At 43.3% G+C, this 26,136-nt stretch overlaps 3 protein-coding genes across 4 annotated transcripts; 1 reads left to right on the top strand and 2 right to left on the bottom strand.

Moving 5' to 3' along the window:
• Nucleotides 1-7,904: 7,904 nt before the first annotated feature.
• On the bottom strand, nucleotides 7,905-9,233 carry LOC307227867 (zinc transporter ZIP1-like; the record flags this gene model as incomplete). Its single annotated transcript, XM_079997311.1, has 4 exons — nucleotides 7,905-7,952; nucleotides 8,206-8,502; nucleotides 8,581-8,711; nucleotides 9,224-9,233. 4 exons carry the CDS (start codon nucleotides 9,231-9,233, stop codon nucleotides 7,905-7,907), a joined length of 486 nt encoding a protein of 161 aa, XP_079853437.1.
• Nucleotides 9,234-10,128: 895 nt separating this feature from the next.
• Nucleotides 10,129-14,703, bottom strand: LOC307228615 (zinc transporter ZIP1-like). 2 transcript variants are annotated; one of them, XM_079998332.1, is made up of 4 exons: nucleotides 14,497-14,703; nucleotides 13,881-14,011; nucleotides 13,506-13,802; nucleotides 10,129-12,301 (listed from the first exon to the last, which is right to left on the bottom strand). In XM_079998332.1, exons 1-4 carry the CDS (start codon nucleotides 14,609-14,611, stop codon nucleotides 11,948-11,950), a joined length of 897 nt encoding a protein of 298 aa, XP_079854458.1. In that variant the 5' UTR covers nucleotides 14,612-14,703; the 3' UTR covers nucleotides 10,129-11,947. The 2 variants fall into 2 exon arrangements, with proteins under 2 accessions (XP_079854458.1, XP_079854457.1); XM_079998331.1 differs by having other exon boundaries at nucleotides 13,506-14,011.
• Nucleotides 14,704-18,924: 4,221 nt separating this feature from the next.
• tmem208 (transmembrane protein 208) lies at nucleotides 18,925-21,819 on the top strand. The gene is made up of 6 exons (XM_079997401.1): nucleotides 18,925-19,095; nucleotides 19,531-19,626; nucleotides 20,620-20,679; nucleotides 20,846-20,982; nucleotides 21,283-21,367; nucleotides 21,517-21,819. The coding sequence occupies exons 1-6, from the start codon at nucleotides 19,090-19,092 to the stop codon at nucleotides 21,652-21,654; spliced, it is 522 nt and encodes a 173-aa protein (XP_079853527.1). The 5' UTR covers nucleotides 18,925-19,089; the 3' UTR covers nucleotides 21,655-21,819.
• The last annotated feature ends 4,317 nt before the right edge of the window (nucleotides 21,820-26,136 follow it).

Below are 26,136 nucleotides of genomic sequence, written 5' to 3'. Positions count from 1 at the left end.
CACACATTAAAATGCACACATACATAAACTGATCAGCCACAACATTAAAACGTGAATAACATTGATAATTTAGTTCCAATGGCACCCGTCAAGGGGTGGGATATATTAGGCAGCAAGTGAACAGTCAGTTCTTGAAGTTGATGCGTTGGAGCTAGGAAAAGTGGACAAGCGTAAGGATCTGAGCCACTTTGACAAAGTCCATATTGCCATGGCTTGACGACCGGGTCAGAGCATCTCCATAACAGCAGGTCTTGTGGGGTGTTCCCGGTATGCAGTGGTTAGTACCTACCAAAGTGGTCCAAGGAAGGACAACCGGTGAACTGGCGACAGGGTCATGGGCACCCATGGGCTCATTGATGCGCCTGGAGCGAAGTCTAGCCTGTCTGGCCTGATCCCACAGAAGAGCTACTGTAGCACGAATTGCTGAAAAAGTAAATGCTGCTGTGATAGAAAGGTGTCAGAACACACAGTGCATCACTGCGTAATGGTGCTGCATAGCCACAGACCGGACCCCTGTCCAGCGCCTACAATGGGCACGTGAGCGTCAGAACTGGACCATGGAGCAATGGGAGAAGGTGGCCTGGTCTGATGAATCACGTTTTCTTCTACATCATGTGGATGGCCGGGGTTAGGGTCCGATCTGATGGAGCATCTGTGGGATGTGCTGGAACAACAAGCCCGGTCCATGGAGGTCCCACCTCACAACTTCCAGGACTTAAAGGATCTGCTGCTAACGTCTTGGTGCCAGATACCACAGGACACCTTCAGAGGTCTTGTGGAGTCCATGCCTCCACGGGTCACAGCTGTTTTGGCGACAAGAGGGGGAGCTACACAATATTAGTGGTTATTAGTGGTGGTTGCTGTGGCAACCCCTAATGGGAGCAGCCAAAAGACAATGAAGGAGAAGAAGATTAGTGGTGGTTTTACTCTTGTGGCTTATCGGTGTGTATTTTTGTTGCTTATATAAATATAAGCAAATCTTGTGTTTGTATTGATATAAAATACTTATGCTACTATTATTTATATATATATATATATATATATAAATCCACCAAAACAGCTTTTCCCGGGATCCCCGGCACAGAGACACATAGGATGTTGAAATGCACCAGTTTATTGAAGAGAGTGGATGGAAACATGTCATGACAAGGGCTCTCATTCTATGTGTTTGTGGGAATGGTTGATTTAACCCGCGCTCATCAATTGCGCTGATGAGCATCAGGTGCACAGCCACCCCTGACCCTGGGGCCGATTGACTAGACCCAAGACAAGTGTGGCTGCCTCAATCACACCACCCCCACACCACAGTACAATACTTGTATTTATATATTTTTATATTTTTTGGCTATTGTGGCATATTCGCCTATCACATGCCACATAGTGGTGTTTTCAGGGGTTGTAGACACACCGGTTTATTGTAGAGAGTAGGCTAGTTGGAATAAACCCATGAGCAGATAGAGATGTGTCATGACAGGGCTCCTCTCCTGAGTGAGTGTGGGGATGGGGGTTTTACCTGTTGCTCATTCGACCAACCAACGAGCAACAGGGATGCAGCCACTCTGATCCTGGGCCCCCAATTACCTAGACCCAGGTCAGGTAGGCTGCTCAAACCATGCCAACCCCACACCACAGCTACCTTTTTACTTCTTGTTGTATATATTATTTCTTATTCATTATTATTATTTTTTTTCTTCCTGCTTTGTTTTATGGACCTTACCCTTTATTTTTTTAATCATTTTACTACATCGTACTTGTATGGTTGCAGATTGGAAATAAAGAATCTTGAAATCTCAAAATAGTTACAATTATATGCAATACATAACAGAGATTTTGGGCTCACCAATGAAATTACACATTTATTTATGGCAGCCTGTTTCCGCCACATAAAAAAAGAAAGTTTGCCTAATTGCCACTTTATTTTTTAATTATTTTTTTTCCGAGTATTTTTCTTGCAATTCTGACTTTATTTCTCACAGTTGTGACTTCATCTCTCACAATTCTGACTTTATTTCTCACAGTTGTGACTTCATCTCTCACAATTCTGACTTCTGAATTCTGACTGATTCTGAGGGATCTCCTCTCCCGCTCCTCTCCCCATCTCTTCCCTCCTTTCCTTCTCGTCTCCTTCCGTCTCCTCTCCTCGTTTTCTCTCTCTTCCTCTCCCCTCATCCCTTCTCCTCTTCTTTCTCTTCTCCTCTCCTCCTCTCCACTGAACGCCAGTCTGTTCTTCTCGCCTCGTCTCTCCTTCTCTCATCTCCGCTCCCCCCTGCATCTCCTTCCCCTTCTCGCCTCTCTTGTCTTCTTCTCTCTCTCCGCAATTCCATTCTAGAATTCAGAAACCCCTTATATGTTGTTTTAAAGCATACATAGGTGGTTGTAGTTGGGGTCATTGTGTTGCCAATATTAAATATTATATATTGATATTGTGTCACGAGACACACACATATGAAAAAAACGCTCGAGTTTTTCATCTTAATACATTCTCTTCCCTGGGAAAGTCTCCCATACGGACCGTTCTCCAGCTTCACAACACATTCCACATTCCTCACCCAGAGGGTCGTGGTGGAACCTCCATAGTGGGACCACTCTGTTATGAGACTCAGATTAAGGATTATTTATCCATGATTGCTCGGCATCAGACAACCCTACGACCAATAAATCAAAGCGATTGGATGTGTAATCCTGTATTTGTGCTCTGTGCGTTTGATGAGAACGGATATTAATCGTGTTTGCATGACCTCCAAACATTTAGAATTTAGATCTTTGTTTATTTATTTTAGTAATGACAGGAAGATACTGTACATACATTCATTTAATTTTGATTTAAAGTTGTGTTGTATATCATTAGCTTTGTAAAAATGTGAAAAAAAAAAAAAAAAAAAAAAAGGAACAATCTTATTATTTTTTGATCAGCTAAACAACTAATCATTATTTCTTTTCCTAGAGGGGGGTAATCATCACGGGTGAAACATAGCAACAAACAACATGTATTTGGCCAAACATAATTAAATCAACAAAAAATGGGAACAACAATTGTGGCACGTGGCCCCTTCCTGTGATAATTATAGCAGAAAAGAATAAGAAAAGCAAAAGACGTAATGAGGAAGGTGTTTGCATCCACATGCAAGTCCCGCAGCAGCAGCGGTCACCCCAGGGCTGCGGGCTGCGAGAACATTCCGAGCCCAAAGCACCGCGGCCACAAAATAATCCCAAATCCCTCATGTTTTATTGTGTCTGGATTATTGAAAAACATATTCTACATTCCGATAAAATTGTTTTCCCACATAAAATGTATTACGTAGATCATATTCCAAAGAGAACCACATTTCCATCGAGCTCTGGGAGCAGACACAGAAGTGGCCAAAACGGCCAGAGAGAGATGAGAGTTGGTTAATGAGTTTCGGGGGGAGTGAGGAAATCCTGTAATTCGGGCAGGCAGACGCGGGGTCAGCCTCGGTGACCCCGGGTCTGCCCTCCGCACACTGGGATCTCTGTGAACAGGACCTGGCATCCCCTTCTGTACCCCCCTCTCATTGTTCCCGCTGCTGCAGCTCCTCTCTCATTAGTGGATGCTGATTAATAACTCTCTCTCTCTTTCTCTCTCTCTCCTGGGGTAAACATGGGTTAAACAATGTCTTCATCCATAATAGCGGCCGTGCCTATAGATGAGTGCTCATCTCTGGTGTGTACTAAGTGTGTAAGTAAGTAAAAATGTATTTATATAGCACCTTTCCAACATTAAATGCAACTCAAAGCGCTGTACAACAGCGCATTAGAAAGCAAAAGATTTAACAAATAATGAAACTCAAAAACATTAATCAGAGAATGAAAGATTAGAATCATAAAGGATTGAAATCAAGTAGTGTGGTGGTTTGCTTTGATGGAAACGCAACAAAACCATGGCAGCTACCACTATATCATTCTGAAAACCCAGTTTGATCCATACCTGTGTATGACATAAGAGACCTCCCGACTGAAAAATACAGCTTGACCAGTTTGAGCGTGGTTTATGACAGCTGGCAGGCCAGCTACCAGCTTTAAATGTCTTTAAAAATGTACTTAAAAAAAAAAAAACACATTCTCTAACATACTTTTTTTTTTTTGCAGAAAGTTACATGTTTTGTCTACAATATAGCAGCTAATTAAGGAAAAAAAACCCACCAATTGTTGAAAATTATTTGACAATCTCTGTTTATTTCGCCATCGCACACCTGAAACAAGCGAAGAACAACACTTGAAAATGTGACCTCAGCCGAACTTTATAACTTTCCAGAATCTCGCTAATATTTCCAGGACATTTGATCGTTTTTTAAAAATTTCCTTGCGATTTCCTTAACTGGAAAACGTGTCCATAAAGTTTCAGGACACGTGGGAATCCTGATAAAAGTGCTAGCGCCGTAGTTACTGCTAACGACATTAGCAGTATGGCTAATGCTAACAAGTGTGTTATTTCAACGAATCCAATAAAGTCAATAAATCCAAGATCCAAGATTCAATAAGGATTGAATTTGTATTTAATCCTTTAACACCTGTAATAGTGACAGTATCCTTCAGGCTGTTATCCGGGAAGTGAATATAAGCAGATCTTTTTGGATAATCACAATGACTCTGTGGACACATCTGCTTTTCTCCCAGTTTTGCGCTGAAACACAATTTTCTCAATCCAGCCATTCAGTGTTGCCAAGTCCATGGCTTACCCATGGAATTTACAGAAGACGGAATCAAAGAATGGATAGAGGGTGTGGCTGATACCAAAGCTTTTTGTCGTTGCTGCAAAAGCCAGTTTGCCGTGCACCACAGTGATCTCCAAAGCCGCAGCAAAGCGCAGGCACACGTTGGAAGTGCCGCTCCCTTCTCTTGTTGTCCAGCGCCCACGTGGTTTGACGGTGGTGTGACTGACTCTGTCCAGGTAGCCCAGCTCAAAATGGCTGCGCACATTGCTTGCCATTCAAGCGTTTTGACGCTGGGTCAGCGATGGAAACAACGCTTTCTAAATATTCACATTCATATCTTTTCACAAATTATGTGGTATCCGTGGATTGGGGGAAAGAGCAACAAATAGAAATCAGTGTGGGTGCAGGTGAGCCAGAGACTAGAATATGTCGACGTTGGTCAAACGAACATGCAGTTTGTCCCATGTTGCATGATCATGATTTTGTGTAGTGGACGTTATTGAGCTTCAGTCCGACGATAGAAGTCTGCACCGGTAAGTTGCTGCTTACTATTAAATCCATGTTAATCCACTGCTGCGGCTGCCTAAACCGCACTGCATTACTCTATTTCTCGATACATTTCTCAATTTTTGCGCGAGAGGTCAATTTTTTTTTTCCAACTGCCGCGCGGCTATGCTTCCTTTTCCCGAGAAACACGTGACAAAACTGCATAGAACTATTTTTGTAAAGAGTGCAATCAATTGAAATGTGTTTTATATGAGTCTACATTGTACCAGAGACCTACTGTACGAGCTGCTGTCAGATTTACTTATTGATCAAGACCCGTTTTTTAAATACAAAGAACAAACACGCCGTCTGTGTGTATGATTGTGGGGGAAGGGGGTAGAGGAGACGGGGGTTCAGCTTCATTGGCGGGTTGGTGCATAAGTTCATCTGATTGGAGGGGAGGAGTCCAGGATGCTGTGAAAGGAGAGAGAGCGTCTGAAGAGAAGTCTGTCATAAAAAGAGCCACAGCCATCCCAGGGGGTTATTTTCCGACTGGACGCCTCAACCCCGGGGTGGTTGTAAGCCTGGCGGCAGGCAATGAATGCGGCTTAGGCTTTACGTTGATGTTCCGTCCACGTCTCCTTCATTATGTGCCTATCTGGTGGACCCCGCCAAGCGTTGCGGTATTAACAAACTGTGAGTTAAAAAAGATTTGAATCGCTGTTGTTTCCAATACTTCTCCTCTCGCTACGACAACAACCACACGTCTGAGACGCTTCACCACGTAACCGGTGGAGCCGGTGGAAAACCACACTGCCCGCTGCGCCCATACGCTGTGCAAACACATCCTGAAGATTCTTTATTTGTCACATGGCGAACACACACACACACACACACACACACACACCACAACACATGCACCCAACACCCACACCGTCCAGACAGTGAAACTCTGCTTTTAACCCATCCTAGCTTGTTCTTCCTCCAGGGGGGGGGCAGCCAGGAGCAGTGGGCAGCATACAGTGACGCCCCCGGGGACCAACTCCAAACATCCATTGCTGGTCGGACGACGGTCTTGTACGTGTTTTTGGTGGGGGTCCCTACCAATGTGAGCAAGGGGAGGGCGGCAAGCAACTCCACACAGAAAGGCCCCTAATCGGGAGATCACCTACCAGAGCGCGGTGCCAACAGCGCTCTGGGCGGGAATCGAACCCAGGACCTTCTTGCCGTGTGCAGTAGCAGTAGCAACAGTGCAAACACGGTGCCACTGTTACTGTCTACTGTTATCTCACATACTATCAGTTACCTGGGAGTGAAGGCATTCTTTAGTTTTGTTGTTTTATTCTAATTAAAGGTATTGGCCATTAGGCTGGTTTTGTCACACAGATCTGGCAAACCTGCAGCCAATCACATAATAATAAAAATAATAGTTTCCAATAAAATTTAAAATAATACACAATAAAGATGATAAAAGAGGTACAAAGTGCAGTATATGTGCCATTTTCTTACAATATGAAGAAAATAAATGTCTGACTTTTAAGCAAATTATGGGGAAATTTAACGGGAATCACCAAGTGGTTATTCCATGTAGACACTAATGTACATTTACCAACAAACTTGTCATTTGTATTTACCTTTTCAATACATTTTGATTGAAGTCCAACAGTGGTGGGCCGTCAGGGCCAGCAAGGCCTTCTCTGCTGGCCTAAACACTATCAGAATCACTGACTTGCATTTTAATATATTTAATTTCATGAATATGTATTAAATTATTCCCTAATGTCTATTTTCTTCATTTAATTATTCCCATATCTTTATTTCATAGCTTTTAACTCGTTTGCGCTGCTTCCAGTAGCGTATGTTAGAGCTTTTATCCTATCATATTTCGTCCATCATGTGTTGCCATGTCAAAGAAATCTGCCTCGAGGCCTTCATACATACGTACATACATACATACATACATACATATACACTAGGGGGCATGATAGTCCGGGGGTCAAAGGTCAAATGCCCTTACCCCCATTTCCTGTTTTGTCTGACTCAAAAAGGATCCAGGAAAAGATAAAGGCCACGTGTGTGTGTGTGTGTGTTTCGGGGGGGGGGGGGGGGGGGGGGGGGGTCACGGTATGGGAGATAGAACAGCTATCTCATCTCTTCCTGGTTTTTCCTCGCTTATCTTTACCACTCTTCTTTGCTCCTTAGCAGAGTCTAGACCAAATATTAATGGGCGGTTTAGCAGACAGGCTTTAGTCTAAATCAAGACTAAACTGATCCGTCTGAAACTGATCAAGAATTGAAAAAAAAACACACACACACACACACACACACACACACACACACACACACACACACACACACACACACACACAAACATTTGAATAACATAACTGGGGGAATATCACAGGTTTTCAATTAACACAGTTTTTTTCAAGGACTTTTCAAGCACGTCAGCACCAAGAGGGCTATTTTCATTTTCAGAATTTCATTATTCCGGTACATTTCAAAGGCCGAAATTCAAGCACTTCAAGCCCCTCAAGGACCTGGCAGGAACCCTTTTTTTCCTCCTCCAAACGTGTTATTTTAAATAGTGAGTGTATACACAGAGAACAGTACACAAATAGCATTAGAGAACTCCCGAGGCTTGGCAGCGTGAATTCGGTCTTGTGAGCCGAGGTCAAAGGGCTCTGCCATTGGGGATGACCCCGGTGACAGAGAGAGTTCACTCAGAGGAAACGTGCTTCCGCTTCATGCAGATGCCCTCACTAGTCTTGGATCCACACAGCTCTGAATCCACTGGTGACACGAAAAAAAATCAATGAGGAACAATGTAGTTTCCCCCTGTGCAACCACGCCCCTGGCCACACGAACTAGCCGGGATACTTTTCTCTGTAATTTGAATCAACATCAATGTACAATGTCAATGAAAACCTTAAAACTAAGGGGATGTGTGCTCCGATACATTCAATTTAAACAAACCAACAACGTTAACAAAGTAAAAAGCACATTCAAAAGTGAATGAGACTAACTTGGAACTTGTAACACCTACCTTGGTGTCAGTGCTCTGCAGGCCTATGGCCAGGCCCTCGAACACGGAGTGGAGCGACAGCGAGAGGAACAGCATGAACGAGCGAAAGGAGGAGTGGGCTTGGAAGTCGACGTGGACATGATGACCACTGCCCTCAAGTTCCTGGCCTATAGCCTCTCCATGTCCGTGCCCGTGGATGAGAGGCTCCCTCTCCTCGTGAGCGACACTCGCCTGTCGCCAGTTGAGGACCATCCTCTCCAAAATGAGGACCATGAAGAAGCCAGAGGCCATGATGAACTCCGCCAGGGGGAAGTCACTCTGTTTGGAGACACAGGTTTTATTAAAGGAGAAAGGGAAGGGGGGGTATCCATCCACCACCTGTGACAGGAGATGTACCTCCACCTGCCGAGCGTCCAGCTCAGCTTTGATGTCCGACAGGTAGTCCGGAATGATGTCCAGCAGACATGCGGCCAGGAAGACGCCTCCAGCGAAGCAGCTGATCAGACTCAGCACAATCCGGTGGATCTCTGTGAGGAAAACACGTATAACCTTCCCTGTATTTATTAACGTGGAAGCAAGTTGAAACTTAGAAAAAAAGATCAGGCGCTGTCATTTAAGGTCCTTCAATTTTGGTTTGTACTACAGTTGGAATGTGACATCTCATAGGGGCCCGTAGGCTTAAGGCTGCATCTCGATCGGGTGTCATCTCGTCTTGTCATCTGGACTAAATGGAGTGCAGGCTAAAATTAAGGAGAGGGCACCTATGGCCTTATTCATACACTGCTATGCACATAAAGTAAATTTAGTATTGACTCAAGGGACCTCAAAGCTTTATTTTTGTCATTTTGTCATCATATCAGGTTAATATTGATGCTTCTGCTATGTATGTATGTGGCACAGCTCTGACTGCAATGAAAGGAAACCTGTTGAATTGTTGATTAGGTTCCTTGCTTTAATAATGGCATTCCTTCTTGCTATATGAAATACCTGTCTGTGATGCAACGGCCTGTTCTGCGTTTCTGTATAATATTGATGGTGCCTGTAAGCATGGTGTCATAATTATGGCATTAATAAGTGGATTGATCTAGGTAAGACGCCACTGAAGGCCAAGGTGTAAAATTCACAGCCCGCCACTGAGTCCAACCAATTCTTTACCACGTTAGTGTCTAAAGCAACAACCAAAAAAGGCCCTTAAGTACTGAGTAGTAGTAAGTAATTAAGTACTATCCTTTCATCACCACCTGATCTGTCATCCCAGACAAAAACAGTTACACCAGCATAATGATGGTCTGGAACTATCTGACCAGTCACTACCTACCTGGCTGCTCACCTCTAAACAAGCCACAATAAAGTGGTCTACCAGCTGATCACCAGTTACACCAGCTTGGGCAAGCTGGTCCACCACGTACATCCAGCAAGACCAGCTCATGACCAGCAAGGATGTGGAGCTGGTTCTTGCTGGAATTTTCAGCCGAGCTTTCAATAGACCTGTGTGCATGGGAATCCACTTTTCATGGACTATAAATCATCCAAGTGGCCCTTGGTATGTCCCATGAGCTACCGTTTAACAGTGTGGGGGTAAGTGTGTAAATACATTCTTTGATTGGTGCATTTGATTTTTAATCTACGCCAAGTCAACTAGTATCACATAGAAGCTTATTTATGTTTTCTATTCAGATCTTGCACTAGTGTTGCAACGCGTCCTCATTCTGGAATACTTACACCCACTAAAGAATAGTGTTGTTTAATCCTGGCAGTCAATTTGTATTTTATGGGAGTTTCATGTGTATTACTAGCTGTCCTCTAACCCCCCCACAATGTGGTAGGGATGGAAGTCCAATTGACCGAAGGAGCAAGACTTCCACCTGGTGGTGCATTTTGGGTCAGAACATGACTTGAGGACAAGGAAAGGGGGAACATTCATTTTGCTGAGCAAATGTTCACAATACATGTGAGTGGATATTTTATTGCATATAAACCATATATTGGATTATACAGTATGGAAAAATAATTCATTGTTGTTGACGGACCTGTGTAACAAAACACAAATTGGCTTTGAACAGAGATACAAGTGTTAGTTAGCAGTGTTAGTGAAGTACAACACCAATAGTATCTTACAGGTTTGTTCTACGACTGCAGACAATCAAAGGTTGATTTGGTCAAAACAAATTTCCTTAAATGATCTCTTCCCGGGGACCTGTGTGCTTCTACAGGTGTGAACAGCCAAACATGCCAGTTTTGAATTCAGTTAACAGGCAGTTTGTGTGGAATTCCGACCCACCTCCATCACCGGTGGGGACATTAGTGAGATTGAATTGCTTCATATTACTGCAGCACTTTGTTTGGGGCTTGCATAAACAGATTGGGTCTGAGACTTTTTTTTTTTTTTCACAAAACTATTAAAACAAAGCAACTAGTAGTCTAAAGTAGTACGGAGAAAGAAATGAATAAACCCAGGCTTCTGTGGCACTTTGGTGAATGCCGAACAAAGAACGCGGCAGATAATGAAATGTTAAGAATTCTCCGATACCAAAAAATTCCAACAGTGTTGACAAAGTGCAACTTGTACAAACTGCAATAAACAACTTGTCTTTGCTCATCCTATACATACATACATACATACATACATACATACATACATACATACACACACTTACTTTGACAAGCCAATTCCAAGACCACAACTAGGTAGACTTCTATTGAACCAGGGTTATTTTGCAAATGCAAGGACCAGGTAATGCTGTGTGCAGAACAAACAAGGCATATCATTAAACCTGTTTATCTAGCAGGTTAATCAAGAATTAGTTAAATTAATGTCGAATTGATTGATTTGTTGATTGATGATAAAAAAAATAATTAAAATGGGGAAGGGACAACTTGACAGGTCCTCCCCCGTAAAAGTTGTAATATTCTTGCCATTATATGTATTGTGATGCCTTTCGCCACGTAGTCTGATATATTTGATGTCGGTTAAACATTGCAGGGTGTTCTAAAGGTGGAGGCTCTTTGTGAGCGGAGCACATCAAATATTGAGTCACCGAAGCGCGCGCTGAGTTGCAGTGGAAGCAGAGCAGACCAGATAAAACAATGCACCGCTGTCCAATGTGGTGAAAGTGGAGGGGACACAACTAATACTTTATAAAGCAAGGAGGGGATATGACCCTTTCCGGCTCATAGCTGCTACGCCCATGATGAAAATACACTTCTGAAAGGCCAGTGGTCCAATTTATATCAAGTCAAGAGAAAACATTTCAAGGCAATTCTTCCAAAACCAACATCTGGGGAGAAAAAAATATTTAAATTTTTCTGCCAACGTTCCCCTTTTTGTTTGAGGTTCAAATTAATTGTAAACAGCAGTTCTGATGACATGATTAACCAACAATTGATATGATATGAAGACATCAGATACGCTGTTTGTTTTCCACTCGTCTTCCATAGGGTCAAAGGTCAAGAGGCAAGTCACCTGAGAGCATTGAAAAACTGATAGGCTAGCTTCCCCAATCCTGATTTTGTTCTCTCCGCTCCCTTGCGTTGGCTCAACAACCTCCTTCTACAATTGTTTATGTTTATAAAATCTCCTTAAAATATTAAAAAGATATACACAATCACAGATATACACAGGTTGTGCAATTAAAACAGACATAAAAAGCCCAAAAAATGACACAAAACCATGTAAACAGTGTAGACCCTGGGAAGTAGTCCCCACTTCCGTTCAGTGAACTGATTTCCTTAAGGTACAACTGTCTTGTTCATCGCTAACCCGCTAGCCGATGAAGGTGAGGGCGGCCATGACGCTGAAGCCCAACAGGATGAAGAGCACCTTGAGGAGCTGCCTCTCCGGGGAGTTGAGCTCATGTGGCAGGATCTCCAGGAAGGTGATGTAAATGAAGGTCCCCGCCGCCAGCCCCTCCAGCACGGCCTGGATCAGGGCGCCGGCCGTCAGCTGCGCCTCCACCACGCCGATGCCGATGGCGATGCCCAGGGGCGACATGACGGCGAACACGCACACGTAGGCCGCCACCCAGGCGGGCCGCACGGCGCTCTGCACCAGCTTGAGGGACAGGCTGAACACGATGATGCTCTTGTGCACCATGATGGCAATGCAGATCTCCAGCACCTAGAGGGGAACGAAGCGGTTCAGCGTTAGTAGTTCCTCTCCCAGTCGCTCCACCCTTGGGATTTTGTTCGCCTCCTCGCTGTGGGCGATCAGAAATCAGCTGACAGGATGTGAGAGTGGTTTGAAGAGCGTCCTAGTAGCAATGTGCAGGCTGAGTGAAAGTAACATGCTTCCCTTTATTTCCCCTTAGCAAACATATTCTATTTGGCCAATCTAAATGGTCAATCAAAGACGCAACGCAACTTCTCTAATGTTTTGTTTCAAATGCCCTTACCCCCGTCTACTGTTTTGTCTGACTCAAAAAGGATCCAGGACAAGATAAAGGCCCCGTGTGGGTGGGGTGTCTAACCTCTGCACTGTACAAACCTATTTACGAGAACGGCAATAGATCAATTTTGTCTCGGTATGGGAGATAGAACAGCTATCTCATCTCTTCCTGGAATTTCCTCGCTTATCTTTACCACTCTTCTTTGCTCCTTAGCAGAGTCTAGACCAAATATTAAGGGGCGGTTTCGCAGACAGGCTTTAGTCTAAATCAAGACTAAACTGATCCATCTGAAACTGATCCAGAATTTAAAAAAAACAACAACAAAAAAAACCTTTCTGACGCGCGCGCACACACACACACACACACACACACACACACACACACACACACACACACACACACACATACACACCATTTGAATAACAAAACTGGGGGAATATCACAGGTTTTCAATAAACACAATTTTTTTCAAGGACTTTTCAAGCACGTCAGCACCAAGAGGGCTATTTTCAGGGTATTCCGGTACTTTTCAAACGACCAAGCCCCTCAAGGACCTGGCAGGAACCCTTTTTTTCCTCCTCCGAGTCACGTTATTTTAAATAGTGAATGCATACACAGAGAACATTACACAAATAGCATTAGAGAACTCCTGAGGCTTGGCAGCGTGAATTCGGTCTTGTGAGCCGAGGTCAAAGGGCTCGAGCAATGAGGAACAATGTAGTTTTCCCCTGTGCAACAACGCCCCTGGCCACACGAACTAGCCGGGATACTTTTCTCTGTAATTTGTATCAACATCAATGTACAATGTCAATGAAAACCTTAAAACTAAGGAGATGTGTGCTCCGATACATTCAATTTAAACAAACCAACAACGTTAACAAAGTAAAAAGCACATTCAAAAGTGAATGAGACTAACTTGGAACTTGTAACACCTACCTTGGTGTCAGTGCTCTGCAGGCCTATGGCCAGGCCCTCGAACACGGAGTGGAGCGACAGCGAGAGGAACAGCATGAACGAGCGAAAGGAGGAGTGGGCTTGGAAGTCGACGTGGACATGATGACCACTGCCCTCAAGTTCCTGGCCTATAGCCTCTCCATGTCCGTGCCCGTGGATGAGAGGCTCCCTCTCCTCGTGAGCGACACTCGCCTGTCGCCAGTTGAGGACCATCCTCTCCAAAATGAGGACCATGAAGAAGCCAGAGGCCATGATGAACTCCGCCAGGGGGAAGTCACTCTGTTTGGAGACACAGGTTTTATTAAAGGAGAAAGGGAAGGGGGGGTATCCATCCACCACCTGTGACAGGAGATGTACCTCCACCTGCCGAGCGTCCAGCTCAGCTTTGATGTCCGACAGGTAGTCCGGAATGATGTCCAGCAGACATGCGGCCAGGAAGACGCCTCCAGCGAAGCAGCTGATCAGACTCAGCACAATCCGGTGGATCTCTGTGAGGAAAACACGTATAACCTTCCCTGTATTTATTAACGCGGAAGCAAGTTGAAACTTAGAAAAAAAGATCAGGCGCTGTCATTTAAGGTCCTTCAATTTTGGCTTGTACTACTTGATGGAATGTGACATCTCATAGGGGCCCGTAGGCTTAAGGCTGCATCTCGATCAGGTGACTGGTTCCTGTTAACTCTACACAAGCTTTAGGCAAAAAAAAAAAAAAAAAAAAAAAAAAAAGACATGCTCCAACTCAATTTCCTGGCAGATTATTTAAGAATTATGGCTAATATTATTGATATTAATAATAAATAATAACACAAATTATTATTATTATTGATAATAATAATAACAATAACAATAATAATAATAACAACAATAACTATAATTATTATGTAGCCTATAATAACAATATTAATAATAATAATTTATCACGGAATAATGATAACAACTATTTCGCCTATAAAACCGCTGAACAGTAAGATACCTGAGCCGTCCGTGTGCCTGAACCACTTGAGGCGCGCGGGGATGAAGCCGAACAGCAGGGTCAGGAGCAGCAAACCCACCAGCGCGCCCACCTTGACCTGCAACAGATACTCCATGTCGTCTCGCCGGGCGAAAAACGAACACGCCGAAACGGTCTACCCCGTCACTCCCGTTCGAGGCGCCGAGCTCCGCGACCGTGGGCGCAGACTGCCATCGCTCTCCGCCTCGGTCATGTGTTGACGCCGTGCAGCGGGCGGGGGGGGGGGGGGGATCTCCGGAAGTCAATAGCGGGGAGGACCCCGCGCATGCGCACGTCGCCGCGCACGCGAGACTCGGGAGTCGATGCCATGACAACGACTGCGGGCGCTTGGCCTCCCGGCTCGACAGGTTCACGTTCTTTTACATTACATGACATGACATGACATTACATTACATTACATTACATTTCATTGAGCAGACGCTTTCATCCAAAGCGACGTACAATTGTTCAATCACCGACGGACGCAGCCATCGGGAGCAATTAGGGGTTAACCCCGCAGCTCCTGATGGCTGCGTCCGTCGGTGATTTTTTTGTCCGTTCCGCTGCCCGGGAGAATGTTTGTCGGGCAGCTTGTGAATCACAATAACCTACGTCGACGCGAACTCAACACAGCCGGGTGGCTAAGGTCGAAAGTTCGATGTCTTTTCGAGTAGAGAGCTCGCGAAATGGGAACCGTGTCAGCCGTTGGTAGTGACACGTTCGCTATGGGTGGACGTCAGTGCAGATTTAAGAGCAGAAATTATTGTTGGGACAACCACTGTTAGAAAGAATATTCGTGGAAATATGGCTGCAAGCAGCAGTGCGCGGCATCAGGGTTAGTCGGAGCAATTGCACCAATGCGATCAACTGAAGACAAACTTAAGGCAAAATGTCCATTTATGGAATCCAGGGAAAGGTTTCTTTTTTACATAAAGCAGCGCAGAAGTTGCGGCCAAATGGCAAAAAAATATGGCACTAACGCGCTCCCTGGTGGACGATTCCTTCCACATTCGACAAGAGTAATTGTCGGTACATTACAGTAGTGCAGCGGTTCCCAACCTTTTCGGACTCGCAGCCCACTTGAAAATCTCAAAAGTCTTTGCGGCCCACATCCGACCAGAAGTAATACAGGAGCCAAACAGTGCGTTCTCAGAGGACACACAGTACAGTACTGTATATTTTAACAATCACAAGCATTGTCATACATACAGTGCAGTAGTGGTAAGACAAAATAAGAGGTGGGTTAAAACTCACAACTCACGGCCAGCACTGATAAAACCAACAATAACAGGAGCACATTAATATTAACTCAGGCTGACGTTACCTGGCAGACACCAAATGCTTGATGTCTGGTTCAAGGGACGACAGTCTCAGGCGGAGATCTGGAGCAACATTCAGTTTATCCCTGTATTTCGTCTTCAATGCCACAAGCGCTGAAAAGCCAGTCTCACAGAGATTCGTTTGACAGGCGGGACAGTGCCGCCTGTCAGCCTTTCCTTATCAGTGTACCTGATGCTAGTCAACCATCCATTTTAATTACCACCTCAAGTTCAAAAATGTACAGGTTCACGTCGATCATGGTCCGGCCTGGACATAGTAGGCCCTAACATAACTTCCTATCTATCAGTGATGATGCATTTTTGAAGGTTTTAAAGAAAAAAAATCTATGAAATGATTTTTATTTTATTTTTTATTTTTTTACATGTGAAAACGTTTTGGTAATTAATTAAACAAAACAAAACAAAAAAAAAAATCCATGTGTTTTGCCCATGATTTGGTCCATAGGTTGGGAATCGCTGCAGTAGTGCATGTGACTATCAAATTGAATACAGTTCCACCATTGCAAACGCTGGTTCTGAAAAATACATCGCCATCATTTCCAGTGAATATTGCCGGATACAGAGAATTATTGAAATTCTAACAATTTAGGAAACAAAGCAAAAACTATTTACATCTTTGTTACAAATAAATGTAATATGATCAATAACCATTGTGTTATTAATATTTATGATTTGTTTAAGTTGTGATAAATAACTTATCATTACAAATGAACATTTTCAATACTAGTAACTATACTGAATTATACTATGCTGAATTACAACCATATAACATAGTGACAACATGTAATTATCATCACCAAAGAAAAAAAAAAAAAAGCCTTAAATTATGAACCGTAATATTCCCTATAAAGATGGAAAACATACTTTTAAATGTTCCAGTAAATTCCAACGCCATCACCCGCTCTGTACTTGGGGTTTTAGGGACAAAGGACAACTCAGTCGCTTCCGGACTGGACTTGGGAATAACCACCACCTCATATGACTGCCCATCGAGGCCTACCACTCAAACACAAAATAGAAACAAACGCAAAATAGAATCAATGGCAGTTTCTATTTATCGAGCATTCAAATCACACTGTTTTTTTTTTTTTATATACACTGGTTGAATTTATTTCAAGTAATGATAATAGACATTGCAACTTAGACAATTAGACAACTGTCTAATTTGTAAATCATTCAAACCCCCAAAATGTCTACTTTTTGCTAAATTAAAGATAAAGGATAACCATTTAAAGAAAGTCTTGGTTGACAAACAACAAAGTTTTCAGTCAACACATCTTTGACGCTAAAAGTCATTTACTAAATTATACGACGGACACTCAGAAGGTCTCTGTGCCACATCATTTCCAATCCCAAAATTCTGAAATATGCAGGCTGGGCTGGGCCGTGAAGATGCGCACGATGCAGCACGTTCCCGTTACGCTAGTCCTTTCAGAGACTCAGTGCCACATAACCTTGTCCAGGGGCAAAGATATTTTTGAGTTTGTCGACAGCTTTTTCCACAGTCAATCCTTGTGCTCTGTGAACGGCGCATGCCCAAGGTACTTTCAAAGGGATTTGGCGCCTTGCACACCACCATTTGTGACTCGTGTGTCGTTCCCACTTTCTCATCGTCAAAGATGTCGTTGAGGGGAACATGTCATCGTCAGCATAACAACTTTTCCAACCAGTACCAAATACTCCATTTGTATTTGTATCACAGATTGTCCGTCTGTAACATCAATGTTTTTCAGAAGCATGACGCGAGTCAGACAATTGTGAGAAGACACGACGCGTCTCGTAACACAATGCTTTTATTAAAAGAGATGTACAAGTGCCAGCGCCTCCAGATGTGAAAACACGAAACGGCTCAGGATTTTCACCACGTATCTTTTGCCAAGCGCCATTGACTTGCTTGAAAGAAGACTTGAGACTGTTTGTGATTCGGTGAACGCGGCAAACGCATCGCATCTGGCCTTTGCGTTGCACGTGGCTTAAAGTTAATTTGTGCAAATTTTGTCTTGATTTAGTTGTACATCTGGAATGGCTTCATCAGCGCCCTTAGCATGTGTGCTTTGATCTGTCACTGTGTTCGAGGCACTCTTAGGCGTCCCAATTCTGAATGCGGACACATAAACCGCCCATGCGACTTCCATTGGTCCATTCAATTCTAGATCCTCTTGCGCCTTTGCAATTGTTGGCAGCTCCTTTTTGAAGTAGATTGCGACTTGGATGGCCGTTCCTCTCTCGTTCCCTTGCCATTTTCAAACTATGCGGTGGGATGAATCCGGTCAGTTCTCTGCACATCCGTCACTGTCTGGTTTGGATTGGCCACCAACCTGCACAGGAACAGACTACAATGGATGGTCGAGACTTAAAAAAAGAATCATTGGTGTCGACCCGCCCTCCATTCGGGACTTATACATGTCCAGAGTCGGGAAACGGGCAGGCCACATCACTGCAGACCCCATCACACCCCAGACCCCATCACACTTGGAACAGGTTGTGTCCAACACATCCTGTGCCAACTCTCCTCTGGTAGGCGCGACAGAGACAGACAGACACAAGAACACTTTCTTCCCCAATGTCAGAAACAATCCCGCGTAATAACATGTAACACTGAACCTCCACTGTACCGACAAAGTCTAAACGATATATTCTGTAGTTTAAACACAGTTTTTAAGATGTGCATCATCCTTGTTGTAGTATAAATGAAGCATGCCATATTGTACACATACATATACTATTATGTCCACCTACCTCATGTATATACAGTAACCATATTTATTCAAGCATCTTTCCACTCTGCACCATTGCACTATTGTCTTCACGTTACAAATTTCATTGTTGTTTTTTTATATATGTTTATATCTGCACATAGCATTTAAATGTCTACGTTTACCTTTGTTCAGCTTTGTGTCTTGTCTATTCTGTCTGAGTACACTGAGAGCAAGGAAAACCGAATTCCTTGCACATGTACACAACTGCGCATGCTTCGCCGACACGGCCGATTCGGGTTTTTCCGAGTTCTTGCCGCGATGAAAGGCGGCGGCAACAACCGACGTCATTTCCATGCGCCGGAAGCGGTGTCGACAAGCGCCGCAAAAATGCTGATGTGTTAGAAGAAGTGGTCACGCACCGAAACTTTTCTTTCTTGAACTGATCACAGAGTTTGTCCAACTTTTTGCGTCGATCGGCGATAGGTCGATGTCAAAAAGCACTTCGAAGATAACAGCAGCACTGCGCCGTGTGTCTCATGGCGGTGAGTTAGGCAGCGGTCTCTAACGGTGACAGCTCAGCATGTTCCAACGCAGTAACGTTGACTGTTGCGTGAACCAGCTTTAAACAATGATACTTGCGTCACATCATCTCCCGATCGTGATTGTTTGAGCAAATCGCGATCATGGTGTGAAATCGCTGGATCGAAATCGAAGGGGAAACGAATACCAATGTTAGAAGTCTTGCAATAAATACGATGTGGATTAGATGCGTTTCCGTCAGTTGGTTTGAGGAAAATAACATCCTATTTTGTTCAATGGCAATAAATGTCTCTTTTGTAATAAGAAGACATGTTGTTGTTGTACGTTTTATTTATTGTTTGTTTGTATGTATGTAGGTATCTATCTATCTATCTATCTATCCATCTATCTATCTATCTATGTAACTCTGTATGTGTGTATATTAATTCTCCCAACAGCCCAAAGGGAAAGTTGGCACCAAAGGCAAGAAGCAGATCTACGAGGAGAACGAATCAACTCTCAAGTTTTACACGAGAGTCATCCTAGGAGCTAATGTAAGCACCTCCCTCTGTGTTGTGTGCCTGAAGGTGTTTCATATATTCCATTTAATTGCTATGTTGTTTATGGGGTAAGGCCTGGGTTGATAAAATGGCAAATTCACCCTCTGAACTACTTGTATTCTGCTCCTTTAAACGTCTGTGCAGTTCTTAATTTTGTCCATAGGGGACAAGGGTCATCTTAGATTGTATGTGTCTGTTACAATACACTGTGAGGACAAGTGTTTGGTCTTGCTGAGACTCTTTCGATGTTGCTGCCTGTATATCACAACTACTATGCAAATATACATAAGCTGCAAAGAAGTATGTACATTCAAGTAACAAACACAGATTAATTACAAAATGAAACTCAATGCAGAATAGCTAGACTAATAGCTAACTTTATAGAATAACCATACATTACTCTATGTGTGAACCTTTATTTTGTGGCCCCTGACATATCTGGTTATGGACAAAACAATGTGCCCTATTTAAGCCTATGACATTGTTTTTGATCATGGTGAAATAGGGTTCGCTACTTCTGTACTTTTTATCCACTACATTACATTAGTAACAGTCTTGTTTCTTAACAAAAAAAATCTGTGCTCTGATTGGCTGGTGGAAAGCATTTGGCGGGTGGGTCAATACTGCACTCTGATTGGCTGGGTCAATTTTGCGCTATTATTGGTCGGTAGAAATCGACGGTCTGTGGCTGGGTCGATACCACCCCCTGATTGGTTAGTAGAATACTGTAATCTGATTGGAAGGGTCAACACTGCTCCTGGTTGGCTGGTAGAATACTGCACTCTGATTGGCTGGTAGAATACTACAATCTGATTCGATGGGTCAGTACTGCTGTCTGATTGACTGACACAATCTGATTGCGAACATTCTGCTCATTCAAGTTCAAGTTCAAGAGATTAGTTGTCACGTTCCTCTCCCAAATTGAGAGGCTGGTCAATACAAGGCTAACTTCTCACTGAGATGCTCTGCTCTTTTTTTCTTTTGCAGGCAATATATGCTGCCATCAACCTTTTGATTTTCTACAGCTCATCCACATTTTGGACATGGGTGAGTGCATTCAATAAAGAAACGTAGAACTCCCATCAGCCGTCCCCTACCATTTAAAAATATTAAATACACTAATTAATTAATTGAAAAAAATTAAATTAAATCCTCGCTTATCAAAAGGTACGGCTCCTCTCGCCGCATGTTTTTCTCCTCTCGTCTCTTCCAGCTGCTGCTCGCATTTGCGTTGGCTGTGTACGTGGGAAGTTACCGCTCCATGTCGGCCATGGCCAAACCGGTATTCGCTGAGGATGGAAACCTCTTGGACGGGGGAATAGATCTGAACATGGAACAGGGCATGGCCGAGTGAGTGCTTCACCATGCCATTAGGGATGCATTGAGTAGTCAGCTTTACATTTTGGATACTTACTGGACCGTATAGAATATGGGGCCATTAGAACGTAACGTAAGCTCAATGTATAATGTATAATGTATAATTTTTTTTTATTTGATTTTTTCCCTGTATTACGAGACATCACCAACATGCCTGTCTGTGCCAGAGAAGCATGTTGTACATAGACGCATATGTATGGGATTTTCTGTCTATTTTATTTTTCATGTATATTTTTGTTTTTTTAATTCCCTATCCATGCGTTCCGCTTTAAGGCACTTGAAGGACGTCATCCTGCTCACGGCCATCGTCCAAGTTCTCAGCACCATCTCGTCCTACTTCTGGTATCTGTGGCTGCTGGTGAGAGCCTGGCGGCAATGCCCCCATTACTTTAATTAATAATTTAATTAATGATTTAATTAATCATTTTATTCTTCTACATTTGATTCCTTCCTTTACTCGTCTCCCGGGCCATAGCACCCAGTGATTATTTTTGTTTCTTCTTCTAGGCTCCTGCCCGAGCGCTGCACCTGTTGTGGGTGAACTTCCTGGGCCCCTGGTTTTCGGCTGAGGGGGCCTCGCAGCCGGAAGAGGTCAACGAAAAGAAGCAGAGACGGCAGGAGCGCAGGCAGATGAAGCGCTTCTGAGCCAGCAGTTTTTTTTTTTTTTTGTTTGTTTTTTTAATATATATATATATATATATATATATATATACACACACACATAATCCAATATACAGACATCCCAGCGATCCCATAAGTTATTCAGGTGGAAACATTTTGATATATAAATGAAAATAACAAAAAAATAAAACCGTTAAAATCACATGCTGTTCACCTAACGGACGACTCCTTTGCATATTTTTCTCTGTATCTTCCTTTTAAAATTCGGGGCACATTCTTCTGACCCGCCACATCCAGCTCTGTGGATCTGCATCGGGTAATCGTAACTTTTCTCCAAGTCACTCTTCCAGTCGGAATTTAGGATACTGTCCGACAATCATTCCCCTGTAAAGGGCTCCGGGGCCAGTGGTGTTAAATGGTCAGTTCCCTGCTTTGTCACAATGGAGATTATTACTTTATTTTGACTGTTTTGCTTTGATCTAACTGTCCCAGTCACATCTAGCACTGTTGATTAATTGATTAATTTGCCTGTTGACTCTTTAAAGAAGTCCGATTTGAATCATAGGTCTCAGTCTGAGTATGGGGTCGACTTTTATGTGATTTAAAATGTGACCACGAGTGGAACCCACTAATATAGTCCATTCATCCAAAAAATATATAGTTTATAAGCATATTCCTCTCCAGGGTGGCGGCGTTAAATCATGAAGACACTCACTGCACAAACAGGAGGGGTTAAGGCTTTCCTTCTAAGGTCTCTTAATGCTGCACAAAAGTTCATATAAAATGAGTGGGTTGCATAAATACAGGTACTCCTCACTTAACAACCTACCTGTTTAACGACCGTCCAGTTATGACCAGCTCTCTGACCAGTCTGTTTTGTACCTTGCGTACAATACCACGGCATGCGCGCTGCGTGCACGGCGTCTCCGCGTCAAGCATCTCATCGTGCATCACCCTTTATATATTTTATATATGCTATATACAGTACACTATATTTGCTATATATACACTATACTATATATACTATATACAATGTATATACAATATACACTATGTACACTATATATACTGTACACATCTCATCAGCGTTCTCAGTCTCGTTCCCACAGTCTGTCAGTATTCACTACACTAGCGTTGGCAATGGCCACGCCCCCTTACCGTGAAATACCACGGGTCCTTGTTTATCAACCAACTGGCTCAACGACCTGGTCCTAGGAACGGAACTCGGTCGTTAACGGAGGAGTACCTGTATAACTAACATGTCATGATTAGAAGTACCACAAGTATTATTTTGGATAAAAAAAAAAATAGGAGTATTTAGCCACGTTTGGTCGTAGAGTGGAGGCGAAGGAGGTACATATTACCTCGGACTGCCAGAAGTTGTGTGTTTAATTTGATCAGTTTGCTATTTGACTTTATTCACACTTTTCCTTCACAGAAGAGAACGGTGTCTCAGGAAGTGAGATTTGATCAAATCCTTTCTCATGCATAGAGACGCATACCTTTTGCAGCTTATTGTACTATTGGTGTTAGAAGAATAAGGGGCCTTGAGATGTTGTGTTTATTTCCCCCCATTTGAATGGAGTCATCAATTACTTTCTGAATCGCTGGTTAGTGACTCCACCAGCTTTTGACTTTGCGTTTAATCAGTGTGTCGACGTGGGTCTTTAAGTTTCTCAGGTCAATACTATCACATTAAATATTTTGATGTAAGGCATGTCAAAATATGCAACATATACTGTAAATGTATATTCTCATAGTATAATAACATAACACCCCGAGAATTAGTTTTAAGGAGAGATTATTTCATGTATCCGTGGTCGTTTATGTTATGTTAACCAAATAAGATGTGAAAGCTGCCAACACATAATGCCTGGATACTGTTTTAAGGTCTTCATTGTACAGATCAATACGTCTTCAATAAGACACATTTCCAGTTGTTTCATTGAATGCCACACTAGATCAGTGCGGGGCTTTTGCTCGAGGAAATTTCTAAAAAAAACTAGAAGAAAAGCATTGACAGAGTATTGTCATCTTTATGGAGGTTTATCAAATGTTACGAATAGTTTCCGAACAACAAAGCCCCATGCATTTCTCTAATATGCCCCAAATGTTTGATTGGCTTCATTCTAACCCATTGGTTCAAAATGGTGGCTCCAAATAATATGGGATTGAAACCAGTGAGATGGACAGGGATGGCTCCACGACGCCCTCTGGTGGTTATAAGTATTTTTGTCCACGTTTACTGACAATGGCTTGACCTCTTGGAAATGGCGTTCGTTTGACACATTAACCACGCATTAAATGTTGCATATTTGTGCGCACACCATCCCCTTTGAATGGAATAATATTCCACATAATTCTACGCGGTGCCTCTGGCGTTTAGGATCCCGAACACTTTGGGAGGAAAGGCACAATGCAGTTCTGTACGAGAAGAAGTTGAGTCCCCACCTCCCACCCCATCTAATTTGATGCTTTTCGTGTCTGTCCGTAACATCAAGAGGCGCGTACGCCTCTATCCGCACAAAATGACTGCTTTGACTTTGAAAATGAAGGCTTTGACTTGGAGATGCCGGTGGCGTCCGTCCCATCCCCCTCTTCTTCTTTCAGCCCTGTGGTCCTATACTGCCTCTATTATAGGGTTATAAACAAAGTTACCAAAATTAGAGTAGCACGGCATCCAGTTGTCAGGGCCAATCCCAGATGTGGGCTTTGAGAGGGAGCATGTTGCAGTGTAATTTAGCACTGGGCCCACTTGTTCCTACATTACCCCTGCCCCCCAGACCCACCCACAAATTTGCTTTTCTGTGTGTGTGTGTGTGTGTGTCTCAGAAAGGTTTTTGTTGTTTTTTGTTGTTTTTTCCAATTCTGGATTAATTTCAGACGGATCAGTTTAGTCTTGATTTAGACTAAAGCCGGTCTTGCGAAACCGCCCCTTAATATTTGGTGTGGACTCTGCTGAGGAGCGAAGAAGCCCCTCGGTACCTCTGAGGGAAAGACGGTCGTAGTGACGATACGACGGTGGAAGGGGGACACCGACACACTCTGGGGTGATGAGTGGAAAAGATAAGCGGGGAAAAAAAAAAACCAGGAAGAGATGAGATAGCTGTTCTATCTCGTAGGGCCGAGACAAAATTGATCTGTCGCCGTTCTCGAAAATAGGTTTGTACAGTGCAGAGGCTCGACAACCCCCCCCCCCCCCCCCCCCCCCCACCTCCCCCGTCCCCTTTATCTTATCCCGGATCCTTTTTGAGTCAGACAAAACAGGAAACAGGGGTAAGGGCGCCTGACCTTTGACCCCCGGACTATCGTGCGCCCTAGACCCTTTGAAGTCGACCGGGAGGATCACAATCGATTAGACGCAACGCAACGCACATAGGCGCCGACATCCGGCTCGGGCTGAAAAAAACAGAGCTCGGAGGCCTGAGAGGGAGCGGCGCTGCTCCAGTCCAAGCACCTTTGATTCTTTGATTTCGATTTTTAAAGTAAGAAATTTTCCGTTTTTTATTCGAATTGAATTACCCGAAGATGACGCGGCTTGGGTTTGGACGATGTGCTGTTGTTTTTTCACTAACTCTGCTTTTGAACCATCACCTTCACATCGGCACTACCAACATATGACATAATGACATACAGTATGATGTCACATTTAGATATCTGATATCTTTTTATCTTTTAATGTCACTGGTCTCCTGACATATTACATTTTATTATGTATTTTTTTATGCATTTATGTATTTATCAATTTATTTATTTGTTTGTTTGTTTATTTATTTATGTATTTATTTATATATTTTCTTTTTTTCTTTTATTAATTATTCACATTTTGTGCTTGTATAGTTTTGCTTTCTTGTGTAAAGATTTTGTTCCTGATTTAGATTATTATTATTTTTGTTGTTTTGCACAGCGTTTGGAGTTTGCCCATGTATCATTTCGATGAAGAATTTGGAATCTTGAATCTCGAAATTGAAAATCTTGAAATTGAACCAGCTGGTGGATACCGAATACTGAACACTCAGCATTTTTTCCACCCTCAACCTTTCTCTGACACCAGCTCTATTTGAACTGTCGCCATCCCTGCCCCCGGCTGCTTCCAGTGTTTCAGCCTCAAAGCCAAACTGTAAGCAAATAGGTGTGTGTGTGTGTGTGTGTGTGTGTGTGTGTGTGTGCGTCTGTGTGTGTGCGTGTGTGTGTGTGTGTGTGTGTGTTTTTCTTATTTGCCAGAAACAGCAGTTAGCAGCAAGAGAACCTCGCCTTTGTGTCTCTGTCGGGACGAGCACTTCATCCATCCAGCGCCACCATCCTGCACCGGCCAGACGATCTCTTCACCTTTATTCTTTTTTTCTGTTTACACGTTGACCACAGTCACGCTTTTACCATACCTTCTGAAAAATGGACATGTAACTTGTTCATTCCACAAAACCGCACAGTATTTAGGTGGGATGGTATACCACTGCATTTCCTGGATGCTTTCGTCTTCTGACATCAACTGAAGAATCAATGTCG

Source organism: Zeus faber, assembly GCF_960531495.2.
Source record: "Zeus faber genome assembly, chromosome: 3".
NCBI classification, from domain to species: Eukaryota; Metazoa; Chordata; class Actinopteri; order Zeiformes; family Zeidae; genus Zeus; species Zeus faber.
Note: the sequence above shows the minus strand (reverse complement) of the source record. Positions and strands in the feature narration are given on the sequence as shown.